This window comes from Falco punctatus (genome assembly GCF_963210335.1).
Source record: "Falco punctatus genome assembly, chromosome: 14".
Lineage (NCBI taxonomy): Eukaryota > Metazoa > Chordata > Aves > Falconiformes > Falconidae > Falco > Falco punctatus.
Genome location: NC_137594.1, coordinates 20,123,433 through 20,140,194, shown reverse-complemented (window position 1 = coordinate 20,140,194; position 16,762 = coordinate 20,123,433). Strand labels below are relative to the sequence as shown.

Sequence of the window (16,762 nt, the reverse complement as noted above, 5' to 3'; positions counted from 1 at the left end):
TAGCCGAAGGGACTTAGGCCTAATGGCCTTGTGGGCCAAGCTTGAAGTCACTTAAGGCAGAGCAGATGAGCTTCTCTGTGTAAGCTAGACTGGAAGAATAAAAAGTTGAGTTTCAGAACCAGGTGATCAGGTTAACTTTGTGCACTGTTCTGGAAGCTGCAGTTGTCATTTCCATAGGCATCACAACTCATGGCTTTCCAAAAGGAAGCTAGTAATTAACAAAATGCCTTTGGAGAAGACTGAAGAGTGATCTCATCAGTTGATTTTGTTTAATTTTGTTGAGGCTTTTAACTTAAATTCAAAGCAGAATGAAAGTGTGCCTGTGTGATGGGCAGCTCTCTTGTATTTCATTGCTTCCCACCACCAGCAGCTAAAAATTCATTATTAAAACTTAAAAATCACTACTGTTGGCAGGGGAAAATAAAAGAAAACATTTTTCCTAATTTTGCTATAGCGTTGGCCAATTAAAGACTGAAAGACAAATTATATTTGATTTTCTTGTAATGTAGCAGTTCATCCAGAGAGTTCTACACCAGTTATTGCTAAGGTTTGGGGGAACGAGAAGGCACAATAAAGCTTGAAGGTTTTTTAAGGCCTTAATTTGTAATTTTATGTTTACCTTTCACTGAGAAAGGGTATCTTGCTGCTTCAAGTTCTATTAAATAAAAAAAAAAAGAAAGCCTTAAGTCTATGCTCATTTTTTCTGCTTGCTGTAGTGACATGTCCAGTCTCTGAACTGATTGTAAAAACGAAAAACCCCAACACACAAAAAAAGTCTCCTGTTAAAGGAAATAAGCATGTTGACTCTGGATGCTGATGACTCACTGGTAACAGTGAGTACAAGATTTCTTTTGAATATAGTGCTATTGTTCTTTTTCTCCTTTTAACTCAAAGGACTAGAGTAAGGCTGAGGTTATTTCCTACCTAGCTGCTAGTTTGTATCCATGGTAAATAATCACACAAAAATAGCACTTTAGCTCTGATTTCTGTTGCAGTGATTTATCACAGCCTTTTCTTTTAGTGGTTGTTTTTCCCATGGTATCTGCTAAAACTGGGTCTGTAGAAAGAATAAGCTGTTAAATGAAAAGATCACAGCGTAGTGTCTAAATCATTGGTTTCAGAGGAAATAAGGTACTGGAGATAATCTTATTCTTGGTATACTGTGAGTAAAAACTAAACAAACAGAAAACTTGCCCAGGTAATCACTTAAGTCTAAGGCTGTATAACCTTATCCTAGATATTGTACATATGTGGTCGGTTCATACTGCAGTTAAGGGGCTCCTAGGGGAACTTACAAGCTGCAGTAAAATCATATCATACAACAGCTTTCAAATTTAAAAAATACAGTGGAAAAGTGATCCGCTCAGAGGCTGAAAGCCTTTGTATTTTCCACCCATTCATTGCATGGACTATTTGATTCTCATCTGTGGTTCATTTCACTGCAAATCAGGCAATTTATACAGGTCAGCTTCTGTTGTGGACACATAAGAATAGGGTAAATCCTTAAACAGAAACCTGGGGACAGTCTAGTAGGGTAATTTACAGGAGATCCTGTTTCCATTTCTTAATATGTATCTTGCATTATACGAGGTAGTCTGAACTGCTGAGAAATAGCTTCACTTAACTGTAGACACACATATTAATTTAAATGAGGTAAATTGTATTCCAAACATTCCAGATAAGAAATTCTAATATTAGCTTGGCTGCTTTTGCCTAAGCAATTTCAGGCTGACTCTATCTCAAGTGTCACATAATTTGAATCTGAATTTTTTCAAAGCTGTAGTGCTTCACTTGCGTTAGCATAAATACCCAGTTAATATCTGCTTCAGAGTGTCTTTCTTCCCTGAGGCAGCTGGTGATGGTGACTGCTTCCCAGTTCAACATACAGAGTTGCCTTTTCAAGTTTCTGAGGGATTTAAGTTGCTGCTTGGGATCTCACATGTCCAGCTTCAAGTATTTGTCTTCTCATTGAATACAATGTTGTACTTGGATATTTTTGTTGTGGTTTTTAGATGTATAATTTGTGGTTTAACTTCTGTAACTCACTTTTAAAAAATCAGTAACGTAGTCTATGAATCTGGAATTGTTACAGTGAATCCTATGACAGGTTAATCTGGATTGCAGGACACTGCTATCAAATTAGACAACAGAGTGAAACAATGAAGTTCTTTCAGCCATATGCTTCTTAATTTTGAAGAAATATTCACTTTATATATTTACAAACAATAACCTTGAACTAAGTACAAATGCTCTAAACTGATTGTTGCTTGGATGCTATTGATCAAACCAGTTTATCCCCAAAAAAACTCCACCAAAAACCACCCAGAAAAATTTTAGCATTTATATACTAAAGTGACCAATAAAAAGCTTTGGATAGATATACTCAGAGAACACCATATTTACCAATAAAGCCTTTTGTAAATATTACCTTCAAACAAAACCACAGTTCTTTTAAGCATATATTGAGAAATACCACTTTCCTACTGTTGCTCACAGACAGTTACTGGAGGCAGTGATTAACAGCAGTAATTATGTTGAGCGCACAGGCATTCAAACTGATACAGAGCCACCAAATGCAGACATCCACATGACACGTCTCACATGAAAGGTTTTACTACCCAATACATAAATACTATAGCAAAGCCTTCAAGGAGATTTAGAGACCCTATTGCAGCTAATGAGCTAAAAATGTATGTAGCTTGCATATGGTCCAACTTGTTTAAGAAACAAAGACATATTCAAAGACTTTTTAGTTTGACTTCTCCCAAATTGCTTTTCAGTGCTCTCTAAATGTCATATCGCTCATCGTTCACATTCCTAATGACTCTACACACATAATTAACTGTTCTTGTCTGTCCATATGCTACCTTCTGTGTAACTTATTTTAGAGTTTATGGGCATAACTGCAACTGCATACGAGTTCTATCTTATGGGCACCGCAAGGACATTCAGATATTTCTGTTGCACAGAGCCCAGTGCCTTGCAATGTACTCTAGGAGAAGCTATGTCAAGTGTCCTAACAGCCAGGTGGAAAAACACCTCCTACCACCTTAGTAATCTGACAAAGTCCACATTGCTGCAGGCTGCAACTCCCTAAAATGGACTTGTATACCTGTTCTCCCCAGACAGCACCCTTTCCCCTTCTCTAGAAAGGCATTTGTGAGTCCAATTTACATTTTAGTGGTTGAGTGCGTGGTAGAGAAGTTCTCCATGCGTATCCTGACCAGTTTCTCGGTGGTATCCGGCCACAGGAAGAACCTGCAGGTGAAGACTTGCCGGCAGGCCTTGCGGAAGTTTTCTGAGAGGAAAGCGTAAATGATGGGGTTGATGCAAGAGTTCCCGTAGGCCAAGCAGTGAGAGATGATGCGGAAGGTGAAGGAGATGTTGTTCAGGGGAAACTGCCCGAACTCTGCCCACATCGTGATGATGTGGTGTGGCAGCCAGGAGAGCAGGAACACAGCCACCACGAGAAGCACCGTCTGCACCGTCTGAAAAAGGCAAGATGACATATCAAATGGTCGCAGTGATCGAGCAAGTCTGTGATACGAGTTTGCCTCCCCTCTTGTCAGTAGTGAAGGCAACATCACACAGGCAACACTGACCACTGCCAGGTGGGCAAATTATGACAATATGAAAAAGGATGCCAAAAAACAACCCTCCTGCCTGGAAAACAAGGGTTGCCTGGTTTTGGCTCAAGCAAATAACACTATAGGCAATGGAGATAGCACCTGTAAAAATCTCAAACAATACAGAGGCTGCAATAGTAATGCTAATTATGTTACATGGAAGGCTGGAAGTAATATTTCCTAGCATTTGGAGAGTGAGGAACATTAAGGCTGTCAAAAATAACTGCAGGGGAAAAACTGGCTGCAAGGAAACACGCCACTGAGAGGAGTAACAAAGGCTGACCTGAGGAGAAAGATTTTTCTAGTAGCTTCCCTTTTACAGGAAAAACCAAGAAAAACAATGCGTAGAGGATTTTTTTTTTTAATATGCAGATGCTCTTTGGTTAGAAATATTCCTAGCCCGATGATTACCTGCGGGAGGCTCACTGTGTGTGCCAGCAGGGTTAGAGGTGCGCCCCTCAGTGCTTGCTCTCCAGTTAGGCTGGGTAAGCCCCACAGTTTGACCTGAGGTAAAATTTTCCTGAAAACAGTGGTTTTTGAGGTCACCATCCAAAGTGAGGGTTAACATGAGGTGAGCTGTTGACTGCAGCTGTGGGGCTACCACAGCTGCAGCTGGGAAAGAGGAATGAGGGCTGAGGTGGGGCCTTGTCAGGGCTGAGGAACACGGCAGAGTAGTGTGTAGGGGGTGGCTGGGTGGGAAGGGTGCAGGGAGAGGCTGGTCCTTGACCAAAGGTAGGTGGTAGGAGCTGCTTGAGTTGTTTTGGTGTGAATTTTAGCAGACTGTTTCTTTGCGCTTTGTTCCGTTTGTTGAGGGGAAATGGTAGCTTGGGGAGAGGGGCTGAAGGCAAAAACTGGGGCACCTGTACTTTGGAGCTGCGAGTCCAAGCTGTCCATAAGTGGAGATCCTGGCTGAGGTAGGCCAAGTTCCTTGCCATGTAAATATTGCTGTGGAGCTAATGTTTAGGGGATCTGCAGGATGCATACCAAGGAATAACTTCATTGAACAAGTCTTTCTCCTCTTGAACAAAAACTCCTCAGCCTGGCATAGTTAAGGGTATGTGTTACAACAAAAGCACTCTTTGTTAAATTTTTTGGATTTTTAAAAGATTATTATTATTTTCCTGGAAGCCTTTGAAGAGAATGAAGAATTACTTTTATTTTCTGTAAGCTACAGTAAATATCCTTTTATTCTATTAAAGTGAACTATTTATTTCAGCTTCCTTTCTGTAAGACTCTAAGGCCTATAGGAGCAGGATCTTGCTTTTCAAGCTCGAGAAGGCTGAGGGTGTTGCTTTTATCTCACTTTCTACTTCTAGCACACTCCTAGCAAGCCTCAGTGGTTATGACCTGGGGACCCTGAGAGCCTTTCCTAATGTTTTTATAGGGCTTGTTCCACTTGACTTCGGGCATTTTCAAGAATACTAGTGGTAATGGAAGGTGAACATTTCTTTACGTATTTAAGCCCTCCATTTTGGGGTACTGTAGCAGATGCAGAGCAGGTGACTTCCCTCTGCTCCCTTCACCTTATTCTCAGCAAAATGTATGCTTTTCAACTTCAGTATTTAGTGTTTCTCATTTGTATTTCGTCATTTTAATAAATACAAAAATTTGCAAATATGCAGGTGATATCCTTCCCCTAAGGAGAATTGTTGTATAAGTAGCAGAAAAGCAATGGAGGAAAATTGAAGCTTGGAATTCATTTCATCTTAAGGTTTACAGCCTTACTAGTCTAAGTCAACACTTCTGTCAATAATTCCCTCCATGATTTCAAATGAATAGTGTGTAATTACCTTCCTAGAAAAGGGATAATTTTCCAGTGACCGAGACCTCATTTAATCAGTGGTTATAATGACTATATCTGGTTTATCTAGTTGTTTTGTCTGCTGGAGAAGACCTGCAGGATTTCATACCTTGTTTTAAAGCACTCTATCACTACACCTGTTATGCTAAAATGTATAAATAGAAGTTATAAAGACTTAAGCTTACATATATTTCACACCTTAACTGGAATGATCTTTTAGAAGGGAAATGTTTTTCTCAGTCCCCCCAAAAAACAACAAACACAACAGCTGCTGCAAAACTTCTGTGTGTTCACTGACCTTTCTGCAGCACTGCGCAGTTGGTGTGACTTACCAAATTAAGCATGTCTCCCAGGCAGTATGTCAGTGGTGACACAGGTGGCTGAGTAGAGCTGGACTCAGGAAGGAGATTTTCTTGTATTCCCCATGAAACTAGGAGGGCCTTTCATGGGTTGTTTGGTCCTGTCTTGGTACTCTCTGTGGCTGTGTGCTTTGGGTGAGATGGAAATTGCAGCATGTTTTACTAAGTCTGCCCCTCTATGGCATATGTTTGGCCTTGTTGGAAATGTAATATGAGGAGAATAAGGGAGTAATGAGTACCAGAACTAATGAAGCAAGGTTTCCTAAGGAATTAAGTCTTAGATGGATCCTCTGATGCCCTGAAACACAGTAGTGACACAACAGAAGTACTTCACAGCAGAGTATCTGCAGTCTTCCCCTTTGTCAGTGGATCTCCAAACACTTAATAAAGTTTCTTTCTTCTAGAGCCTACTTTATCAATGGCTTTTGTTGTCTTCCTGTACCAATGAGCTACTGTGTTCATGAATATTTACTGGCTAACAGAAGGCTTCTGTATTGCAGACTAAATACCAGGATCATGTTCTGCAGATGATGACAGCATGGAGAAATGACAGCATGCTCCAGGGAAGAGCGGCTTGACATTACTTCATAGCAGAAAGAACACAAGGTGATTAGATCTTGGTGCATAACATCTGGGATTGTTAACAACTGATTACAGTCCCATACACCAAAACAGTGGGAGACACTGCTAAAATACTTATGAAGTCTTATGTTTATAACCTGGCTTATCCAGAGGGGTTGGAGATATGGGGTGAAACCGCAGGAAATATATTTGTCTTACAGATTCTTCTGTTTCACTTTAGTAACTGTCCAATAATGCTCTTCAAGTTTCTTAAGATTATTTAGAACTTTTAAAACCTTTTTTCTTTTTTTAATGGTAAATTTTATGGTTGTTTTTTAAATTAAAATTTTAATGTTAAAATACTTCAAAAGCTGCTTGAAGCTCTAGGAAGCTGCTATACTTCTGTGTTCAGATATAGTTCTTTATTAAGTATCTGGCTAGTGCTTACTTTATCTAGACAATTGGAGCTGGATCAAGACCTTCATATTATGCTGACCTTCCTAAGTAACAGTATTAAAACCTGCAGAACATGATAGCACACTAGAATTCTAATTATTGTTTGTAGCATATATTTAATCTGAACCTATATCTGAGTGAATCACACTGAAATGTTTACAGTATATTCTGCTTGTTAGGACAGTAGTAATATGGGGGAAGGATAAAATGTGCTTTACACATCAACTGCTTTTTCTTCTACTTGTTTAACACTGCAGAAGAATCAGTGGCATGATAAAGGGAAGTTTTCTCTGTGTTGGACAGGGACCCTTTTTGCTGTGTTTACATACGGTCTGCAGCAATGATCTCCTGCAACAAAACCAGATGATTATTGAAGTGAAAAATGTGTTTGGATGTGAGCCAAAAGTAGCACCCTCATTTCTCTTAGCTACATTAACAAACCAGTTAAATCTGTTAACCTCTTTAGGAAGATGTTATTGCATTGGATCAAGACTTCTGTGCAGATAAGAGAAAATGGTTACCTACAATACAAGTTAAAAAAAGAAAGGATTCTTGTCAAATAGGTTTCTCAAGTAAGTCTGTATTAATTTTGAAAGGCAATAACCTGTAGGTTCATCCTGTACCTGGCATACTTCAGGTGCTTCCTTGTTTTGCCTGCTAGAATTCTGTCTGACATATGAGGTGACAAAGCATGTTTCCATGTGAGTGAACAACCTCAGCTCTCAAACATCCTCAAACTGGCCACACTGGGATCCTTAAAATGCCCTTAAAAATATACTGGTATGATTAGAAGTTGGTGGAACTGAAAGACATAGATGTAGTCTTGTGGTGTCTAGCTCATCTACTGTGGTATGATGGGTACTAAAGAAATTATTAATAGGTCTCATCCTTAGCTTTCACCAGTAATAATGGTGCTGCTTTTTGACCCTCTGGCAATATTATGTAGCTTAGGCTTGTTACCAGAGCAACCTTTCACAGCATCCTTCTGCTTAAATTAGGGGGCACTGTGCTGAAATACTCTTTTGAATAAAGGATATATACCTAGATTCTTTTTTCCTTTTATTATGAAACAACAAGCTGTGCATTTAACAAGGGCTGAGTACTAAAAAAATGAATTTGCAGTTGCTAGGTATTAGCACAAAGCTGTTTCTGAGGCTATTTGGGATTTTACAGGTGAAAAGAGACAATACTTGAGCAGTAATACATAATTCATGACTCAAGAAACACATTTTGGAAACTGAACTTGTGTCTTTTTTCAGGTTAGGGAGTGTCTAGTTAAGGTAGAGATTAACTGAAACAAAACATTATGTTTGGCTTTTCATGTGGCAACTATGTAGCTAAAACTAATGTTAATAGAGCCTGTGATCAGCTGCAGAGGACTGAACCAAATAGCTTGTGTACTGTTCGTTCAGTGGGCTGTGATAATTTGCACAGTTAATGGGTTACTGTTGGTCTAGCTGTGCCTGCTTAATGGTAGCTAGCCTTCTGGTTCTTCTCTGAGGGTTCAGTGGATCCCTAATAGACATGTACAATGGTCACTACTGGATTATCTAACTCTCTTTAAATACTCCTAGAAGTCTTTCAAGCAGCTTCACAAAATAACAGTGCATTATTTGTTGTGCAAAGTGTGCTTAAGCTATACAGTGAATGAACAGCATGGGTTCTGACTAAAAGAGTAATAAATTATTTTTTTTGCATCAAATGAATGGATAAACTTCTCTCTTATTCAAGCCCTTGTTGTTTCTGCCATGCAGATTGTCTAAAATATAAAAATCACAAAACAACAAGCAAGTATAGGTAATCTGACTCTCATCTATGCTTTCCTGCTTTTCTTTGTCTGTTTTCCCTTTGATTAATTTTTTCAGCCCTGGGGAAGCTATTTCTTGCTTTTAGCCTTCCCCTGTCCTTCAAAAAGCAATGGGAAGCGTGTTTAAAAATGCTTTTTAGGGGAGATGCCTCATTCTGGAGGAAGATGAAGTCTTTAGCATTTAACTGTGTTTTGAGCTGTTGTCCTTGATAAGCTTCTAATGAAGCTGCTTCAACTTGTCAGGCAACTTGTCAAGGGCAAAATTAAGATTCCCCAGTAATGAGTCAAATGCTTCAAGTATTCCATGGGCTTGCCTATCTTTGGCAGAACTACCTGATGTGTTTGATTAATAAACGTAAACATTCCTAGGATTAGACTGCTTTGTCTGTTCTGTGTTTCAATGGTAGAGAGATTGTCACTTTCCTGATCTAGTCATAGTTTGATGCAGCTAGCTGCACATCTTTTTTTCAGAGCTGATCAGACTATCCATTTGTACTGTGCACCTGAGTCACGCAGAAATGGGAAAGGACATTCAAGGAGGTTTTCATTAAACAGTACATTCTCACTACCTTGCAGAAAAACTGGACTTCATTAGTGAGGCAACTTCTGTTTTCTGAATATGGTGGAAGGCTTTTTTTCTCTTTTTTTTTTTTTTTTTTTCTTTTTTTTTTCCTTCCATGATTCTGATGGAAGAAGCATGAAGAAGCCTATGCCTGTTCTTCCACGTTGTCTCATCAGCAAATAATAACTGACCCTTCCTTTATTACTGCTCTGTGGGAGGCTGGGGGTATAATGAACTTGTTTTGGACTTTCGGTCATCCTTACCTTTATTCCCCAAATGTAGTTTCAAGCAATAATGTTCTGCTGTGACTCCAAAGGCAGACTTATTCTAGCTGATGCTGCTTCCTCACACCATACCAGACTTCCTCAGCCTTTGTGTGTGGGCCAGGAATTTTCTCTTGGCTTCTAATACAAAGCCTGTCTAATGATGTCTTTTATTGAAAAGTTATTTTTTCCTGTTAGGCTCATCTCTAACTTGCATCTGCCCTTCCCTAAAGTTTGAGAGACAATCAGTGCACATTTTGATTGCCCCATACTTGATCTGGGTAAGCTACAGAGTTTCAGACTTGGCTATATATGTCATACTTTTACTGTAGTGAAGGCTTGGCAAAAATATAGTGACCCATAGTACCCCAAGCTTTTGCTTTTCGATACTGCAGGTACACTCTGTCAGTGCCCAGGAAGGACGTGTGACTTAGTGCAATCTACTAGTGTACTGATGGAAGTGCTTGCCAGCTTCTGAGGAAAACAATTTTTGTGGCGTTAGAATCTGGGATTCTCTGTTTTCTGGAGACAGAAATCAATCAAGAGCATCCCTTTGCTTAAAGTCCCTCTTTAAGCCAGTGTGCAAAGTGAGAACTGACAGTTTCTTTTCTCCTGATGCCAGGTTCTTCTCTCCTTTGATCACAAATCTGACTGCCCCAATGCACTTGCAAACATCCTTTTCCTTTCTACCCCTGAAGTTCTAACAGAAAGGTCCCAAAGCACAATTTCATCTTTAGAAATGTCCTTATACCTCAGCAATAAATGCACCACGTTTCAAACAGCTGATTCAAAACCCACCATACCTATCCTTAACTAACTTAAATGTTGGATAGCAGCTTCCTCTGCTTCAGAACAAGCACATCTGTTAATTACTTCTGAAGCACTTCTGAGTGCCCAATGGTTTCTTTTTATACCTGAGTGTGATAGTACTTTTCAGTGGTCTGAAAATGTTCTTTTTCTATTATTCTGTATTTTCCTTCTTGCAATCAGAGATGGCAGCTGGCTGTCATGAAGAAGCAGGTTTTCAGTTATCAGTTCATTTTGGCAACTTGCACTGTGCGCTAAGAGATGGACTCTTCATTTACCAGCAGCTTGCTTGCACTGTTTTAACTGCTCATCTGTACATCTCTCATTCTGTGATTATGTCACTAAGCTCCTTTGCTGATGCCCTTAATACTTACTTTGTATTCATAAATGCCTCTGAGCATTACGATATTCTTATTATCCGCTAATTGGTAATGATGCTCTCAATTCCTGCTACCCTAGGCTTTTGTTAGCAAAACAACTTGCAGTGTTTCACTTCAGATTAATATTCTGTTGCTGGATGGATCCCAGGATCACATGTGCTCCTTTGTTGTACTTACAGCTGTTCAAGTGCCAAGGCCTTGGACATCGCATGTATTAAGCCTATATGAAAACCTTCCATTTGTGTGAACAGAAGCCAAAGAAACAGTTCAGCATCTAGGAAAGCAGTTACCGTGCAACTTTTGTCTGCCTCTCTTGGCCAAGATATTCAGGAATACCATCTGTCTTGAAGGAGTTCTGTATGTTTTACCTCAAGCTGTTGTATGACCTTCAAAATGCAGTGCTCCAGGGCGGGTCCCAAATCAACTCTGTATGTATTTGTGTTTACTTAGCTCTGGGAGCAATGAACAGCTAATTTGCATATAAGTAAATGTAAGGTGGTGAATATATGAGCCGAGGAAAAGTCAGCTTCATAGAAAGAGTTGTGCTTTGAGCTGACCATTACCATTTAGGAGCAAGATCCTGGGCCTATGATAGTTTTTTGAACAGCTTTGTTCTCAAGTAGTGGCTATAAGAGGGGAAATTTAAAATAAGTAATAAAATAAGGCAAATACAGTTTTAGGAGTTATTAGGAAAGGAATAGAGAACAAGAGACACTTCTTTCCACCAGGTAAGCATGCTTCACCTTTCTATTGTAGCTAAACAATAGAAAAGCATGGTACTAATTCGTTAAATTTAAATGGCTCAATTGCTCTGTTAATTGAACTAGATTCCAGAACTACTGTCCTTTTAAAGGGTCTTGCAAAATAGCTGTGAAATGCTCATCCCCACAAACATTCTTAAACTTGAAAAAGCATTTCAGATTGTTCAGCTTGCAAGTCTTGTTACTTGTTCTTTAAAGATGTGCAGAACAGAACTGAGTAAGCGTTCAGGAACCCTGGTGTGCTCCAGAGACCAGTAAACACCACAGGGCCATTTCATGATCAGAGTAGACCTTGGGTTGCATTAATTTCCATTGTTAAATCATCTTATTTACTGCAAATGTACGTTCAGAGTTCCTAGGGCTGGGCTGTTATGAAACACTTTTCAGCGCTGTCAGACAGGGAATTGTTAACTTTCCTTTGAGCCAAATTATAGACTCCCTGTACTCTGCATAATGTGGAAAGAAAGTAACAGAACTGAAATATTTATTTATGATAGAGGGGTGCATAGGATTTCTCAGCATGTAATCTTGCTGGCTGGCCTCAAGAAACGTTTATCCAAAACAAAACAATTATCCAAAACTGCAAAGGGGAATCCTGCAGTATCACACCATCTCAATTGTAAGGATGGCAACTTGTGCAGCTAGTATGGCATTAAATGGGGAAACAGGCAGCCATATCTCTTCTGTAAGCATATTCTTAGATCATCATGCAGAATTTCAGCCTAAGCTTGCAAAAAATCCTAAACTTCTTCCTTGATCTAATACACAAGCATTACATATAAATGGAAAAAGTATATTAAATTGAGCATTTCCAACATGGACATGTAGATGTCAAGCATATATAAAAAATAACAAAGTGGGGATCTGAATTAAAGGCCAAACTCTTTTGATAGTGGAACATGAAGTCAGGATGCAAAAGAAACTTTGTGCAAGGGAAATTTTTGCGAAATCTCACGTGTGTGTAAACTGAAAAAGCTGCTATAGTTTGTACATAATCATACTGTAGATTACAAATTGCAACCTTTTTTTGTGTCATATATGTGCCTGGAAGATTGTATGTCATCTGTAGGATTCTGTTAAATACAAACTTGTTCTTTTCAGTGAGTGCTTGAGCACTGACTTCAAGGGAGTGGCTGTCAGAGCTTTCCAAGCTGCTTATAAACTGGGCCCACTCAAACAAAATGTGTTTGTAATTAACTTTACAATCATGTATCTAAACATTGCCTACAGTAGGTTGGCCTTAGAAAACAGGGCCCTCCTAGCTGTCCTAGTCCCTACATGTCTTCAAATAACACAAACTTTCAGTACAATATTTTGTCAAATGGGACAATGATAGCATAAAGATCACAAATAACGGAAGAGAAGGGAAAGGTGACTTTGCAAACATCATGCACAGAATGAAATCCACGCTGGGACCCCAGGTACATCTGTGGCAATGTTGTCTGGGAGACAACAGCAGGGTCTTCAAATCCTGCTGAAGTGAAACCTATCATTTAAGACTTATTTAGAGATATATACTTCATATACCATGATGCTTGACAAGGGTCCCTTGAGGGGAAACTGAGTGGCAGTGCCGCTCTTTTTTTAGGTGTATGTGTCAGAGCTCCTCTTAATTGTGCAGATAGCTAAAAAACTTAAGATTGTTTTAACTGGGTTTTGTTTCATACTCAAATAACAGACCGTAGGCACTCTTGTCTGCGTGTGCAGCTCTGCTTGGTCCCTGGGTAGCTGGTGCTCCTGGGCTGGGTGCAGACAGTGCATACCAGGTAAGCCTGTGTGGAAGGCTGAGCACAGCACTGTGAGGGCAGGCACAGGAAAACCATGCTGCGCCAGAAAAAGGCAGAAGGAAGTGGTAAAGAACAAGAGCGTTCTTAGAATAACAGATTTCTAGTACTGTAGATCATTAATCTTTTTTTCTGCAGGTTTGATTTATTAAAAAAAAAGAAACATTTTTTTTTTAAATAATAAAAAAGTGTTGATACAGATTACTATTACAATATGATCTTTAAAGGGAGAGGCTGAGCTACAGTACCAAGTGTCTGGTATCTGGTCTTCAGTAATACACTTCACATGCTCAGAGTCACTTAAATCCAGTGTTATTTTGCTTTTGTTACTACAGCAATGCAACTAGGAAAGTCAGGCATATACTTACGCAACACAGACTGTTCATTTAGCCATGCTATCATCATCTCTTCAGAAATCACCCTAGGTCTGCATCTAGCAGTTTCTTTCACTTGTTCTGTAAATGTTTGCCTTCTGGAGATTCACGTGTTGTTTCCAGATTCACAGAATGTACTAATAGCAGCTACAATACTGGCTCCTCTATGACCTTTTGGGTGGCTTGAATTTGGATTTGTCCCTGTAATCCTTACTGCATGTGTTTCTGTGTTCCGTGGCTCGAGCTGTGTATTAGGGTGATGTTTCTTCTGCCTGTTATATCAGTGTTTACAGGATTTGGGGGTGGAGGGAATGATATTATACTAAGACTCCAACAAGATCAATGAAAGCTATAGGTTCAGAAACGAGTCATGACACTTTAAAAAATCTTACCCAATATTACTGGGCTTTTTTAGAAGCAGCCTATAATGGAGAATAATAGCAACATGTTTTTAGCCAGCATGTGGAATGCTGCTCAATGAGAAGTCCCTTCCCTAAGCTCTATGACACTTTGTTTTTTGTTTGCTTTGTTTCTTAACTATGTTTTGTCTTGAAGTGTTCTATCCCAGGGAGGGCATTTAGCACAAAGCAGAAGAGATTTTAGTTTTTCAAATTCTGAATGATAAAACAAACTGTTTGCAGTGGTAATGCAGGCAGCCATTCACTGGAAAATCTTGCTCAACAAGGACTCTGAATCTGCAATTTGATTTTTTTGAGACCTGTACTCATGTATGTAGCCCAGGTGAATGTTCAGTGAGATCTGAACAAATAGCTGTTTGCAGAATTTACTACTTAATCTTTAAAAAAAACACCACCAAACTCAACAAAACAAACAGAAAAAACAAACAGGAAAAAAATGAAATTGACCAGACCCAAACCCCTTTCCTGTAGGGGTGGGCAGAGGAAAATTAGCTCAAGTGTCCTGCTTTCTTGAAATCACAGGCATGAAGTAGAAACTGAGTGGTCACAGTTCCAGACTGTACTCTTCTGTACCAGTATGACACTTTGTTTTCCATATCAGTGTGGTCAAGATACACGCTGTGAATTAATAGATGTGACTTAGGTAATTTTATCACCTCATATTGGACGACTTTGCTGTTGTGTTACAATTTCTTTTGATAGATCAAGGCAATTAGGGTTTGGCCACTGAAGTCACACACATATTTTAGAACAAGCTAGACATTCTGTACATGCTATATTAAACTTTCAAAGGTAGAGCAAGATTCATTTGTCATACATCTTTGAGCAAAATATGCAAAAGCTGTTCACTTAATCTCTGATGAAGTTTATGAATTACAACCAAACAAAACTACTTGTCACTAATAGACCAATTAACTACATATGAAGGAAGCTAATTTAACAGAACTGACACACATACAAATTTCTTGTTAGGCTTTAATGTGAAGTGTTCTTAAGGTGATCTTTAAATGATTGACACTCGATGTGTTTCAAGTATACTTTGAAAGCATATGCAGGAATTGAGTGAGTCTGCAACCTACCCAAGAAAGACTTCTTATGAAGTGGTAAGAGAAGTGGTTGAAACAAAAAATACTTGAAATAGGTATGCTAAAGATGCTGTTTGACCTGCAGAAAGGCTAGATGAGCAGTTTCTACACACGAAGTGTTGGAAGGACACAAACTGTGAAAGAATGTTTGTGTATAGAGGAATGTATTTGATTTTTCTTTCATCTGAAAGGATCACCTATTTAATTGGGCCTAACTGTGCCAAATGGAACAAGAATTACTACTGGGCATTCCAGAATTATGGACAGCAAAATACTTAAGGTGAGGGAGGAAAAAGTGCTGTACCATTAACTTGTCTGAACAGGTCAAGTCAAAGTATTTTTTTTAAGATTGGTTGTCTCAGTCTTATCTAATCAGGAAACCCAAAGCTGAAGAAACTGTAGAGCGTTTTTTTCATCTAACTCTACAGGTCAAATCTGAAAATAATGCAGATTCATTTATGACATTCATTTTTTAAATGTTATTTTGTAACTTCCTGCTTTATGGGAAAATGACAGTAGTAATTTTCAACTGTTGGTAGCGTTCTCTTCAAATATAACAAAGAAATGGGTACTGGGCCATTCATATATAGGTAAGGAAAGACAGAAGGGGAATTTAAACCAACCAGACTGTTGAGGGATTTATTTGTGATCTTGAGACCTAAAGCAACTTTTCAAAATAATGAAGTCATGAAATTATTCTGAAAAATGACAGCGCTTCTTAGCACTTTATTTGCTGTATTTTATGTGAACAGAATTGTCAACACATCTTGGTTGCCTTTTCTCATGGTAGCTGTTAAACACACAGAACTCTGCCTGAGCTTTCTGCTTGTAGTCTGCACTGTCTGCCCAGAAATTATACTCTTGGTTCTCAAATTTTAATTCATAGTGTACGTGTGGCAGCATCACTGTTCATCAGAAAGTCAGTAGGCAAAATAAGGTGTGGTATTCTTCAGCGTAGTCTGTTCCATGTAGGTCTAGTGGTGGTCCAGCAGCAGGCAATACATAGCAGCTAATTCTTGTATAATTTATTGCCTTAGAAAAGGTGATTAAAAGAATGTTTATCAGAATCCACTCAAAATCAGATGAGCTGGACTAATAACATTAATCTCAACAAGATTCAGGAACAAGCAGAATAACAAAGTGGTATTTGTGAGGCTTTACGCTTACTTTGTGAACTTAGCAACTGTGAAGAAAACTTGATCAAAAAACACTTCTAAGGGGAGAGGGAAAGTAACTCACATCAAGGAAATATTGTGTGTGGTGTATTATAACTTTTATGTTCATCTTGTATTGTGAGATAATATTGCAAATATCAGTTGACTTCTATCCTTACAGGCAGTGTAGGTGCAAGACCAATTGTGGATTGATAGTCCAAAGTGTACTACCAATAAAACTGAGCATATGTTAGTAAATGTAACGAACCAGTAGAAACTAAATATAATCTATAGTTAAATCTGGTTAGGATTTATAGGCATAAAGGACTCCGTAACAGCTCTAAATCAACTAGAAGCAGCACAGGCCAGACCATTAAAACTCTAGCAAAATATTGTAGAGGATGTACCTGAAAGATACTATTTTTGTATTAAAACCCCTGGAGTTTTGTTTGAGGTGCTACCATAGCTGCTAAAAAGCACAGTTAACCTCCTAAAGTACCTCTGTTCTTTCCTGAATAGGTTGATCATGAAGACACGTATGTTGATGGGAACTGTGTGTTTTT

At 38.9% G+C, this 16,762-nt stretch overlaps 1 protein-coding gene across 9 annotated transcripts in view; it reads right to left on the bottom strand.

The window, feature by feature from the left end:
• Positions 1–150: 150 nt before the first annotated feature.
• Positions 151–16,762, bottom strand: part of LOC308053503 (galanin receptor type 1-like) — a 33,125-nt gene continuing 16,513 nt past the window's right edge. For 3 of the 9 annotated variants that reach the window (XM_080364793.1, XM_080364791.1, XM_080364792.1), the window contains one exon: positions 151–3,488. In XM_080364793.1, the coding sequence (XP_080220919.1) occupies positions 3,171–3,488 (318 nt within the window). In that variant the 3' untranslated portion in view covers positions 151–3,170. Of the gene's footprint in view, positions 16,078–16,762 lie in introns of all 9 variants that reach the window. The other 6 variants (XR_013923639.1, XM_080364794.1, XR_013923641.1 and 3 more) reach the window with 5 other exon arrangements.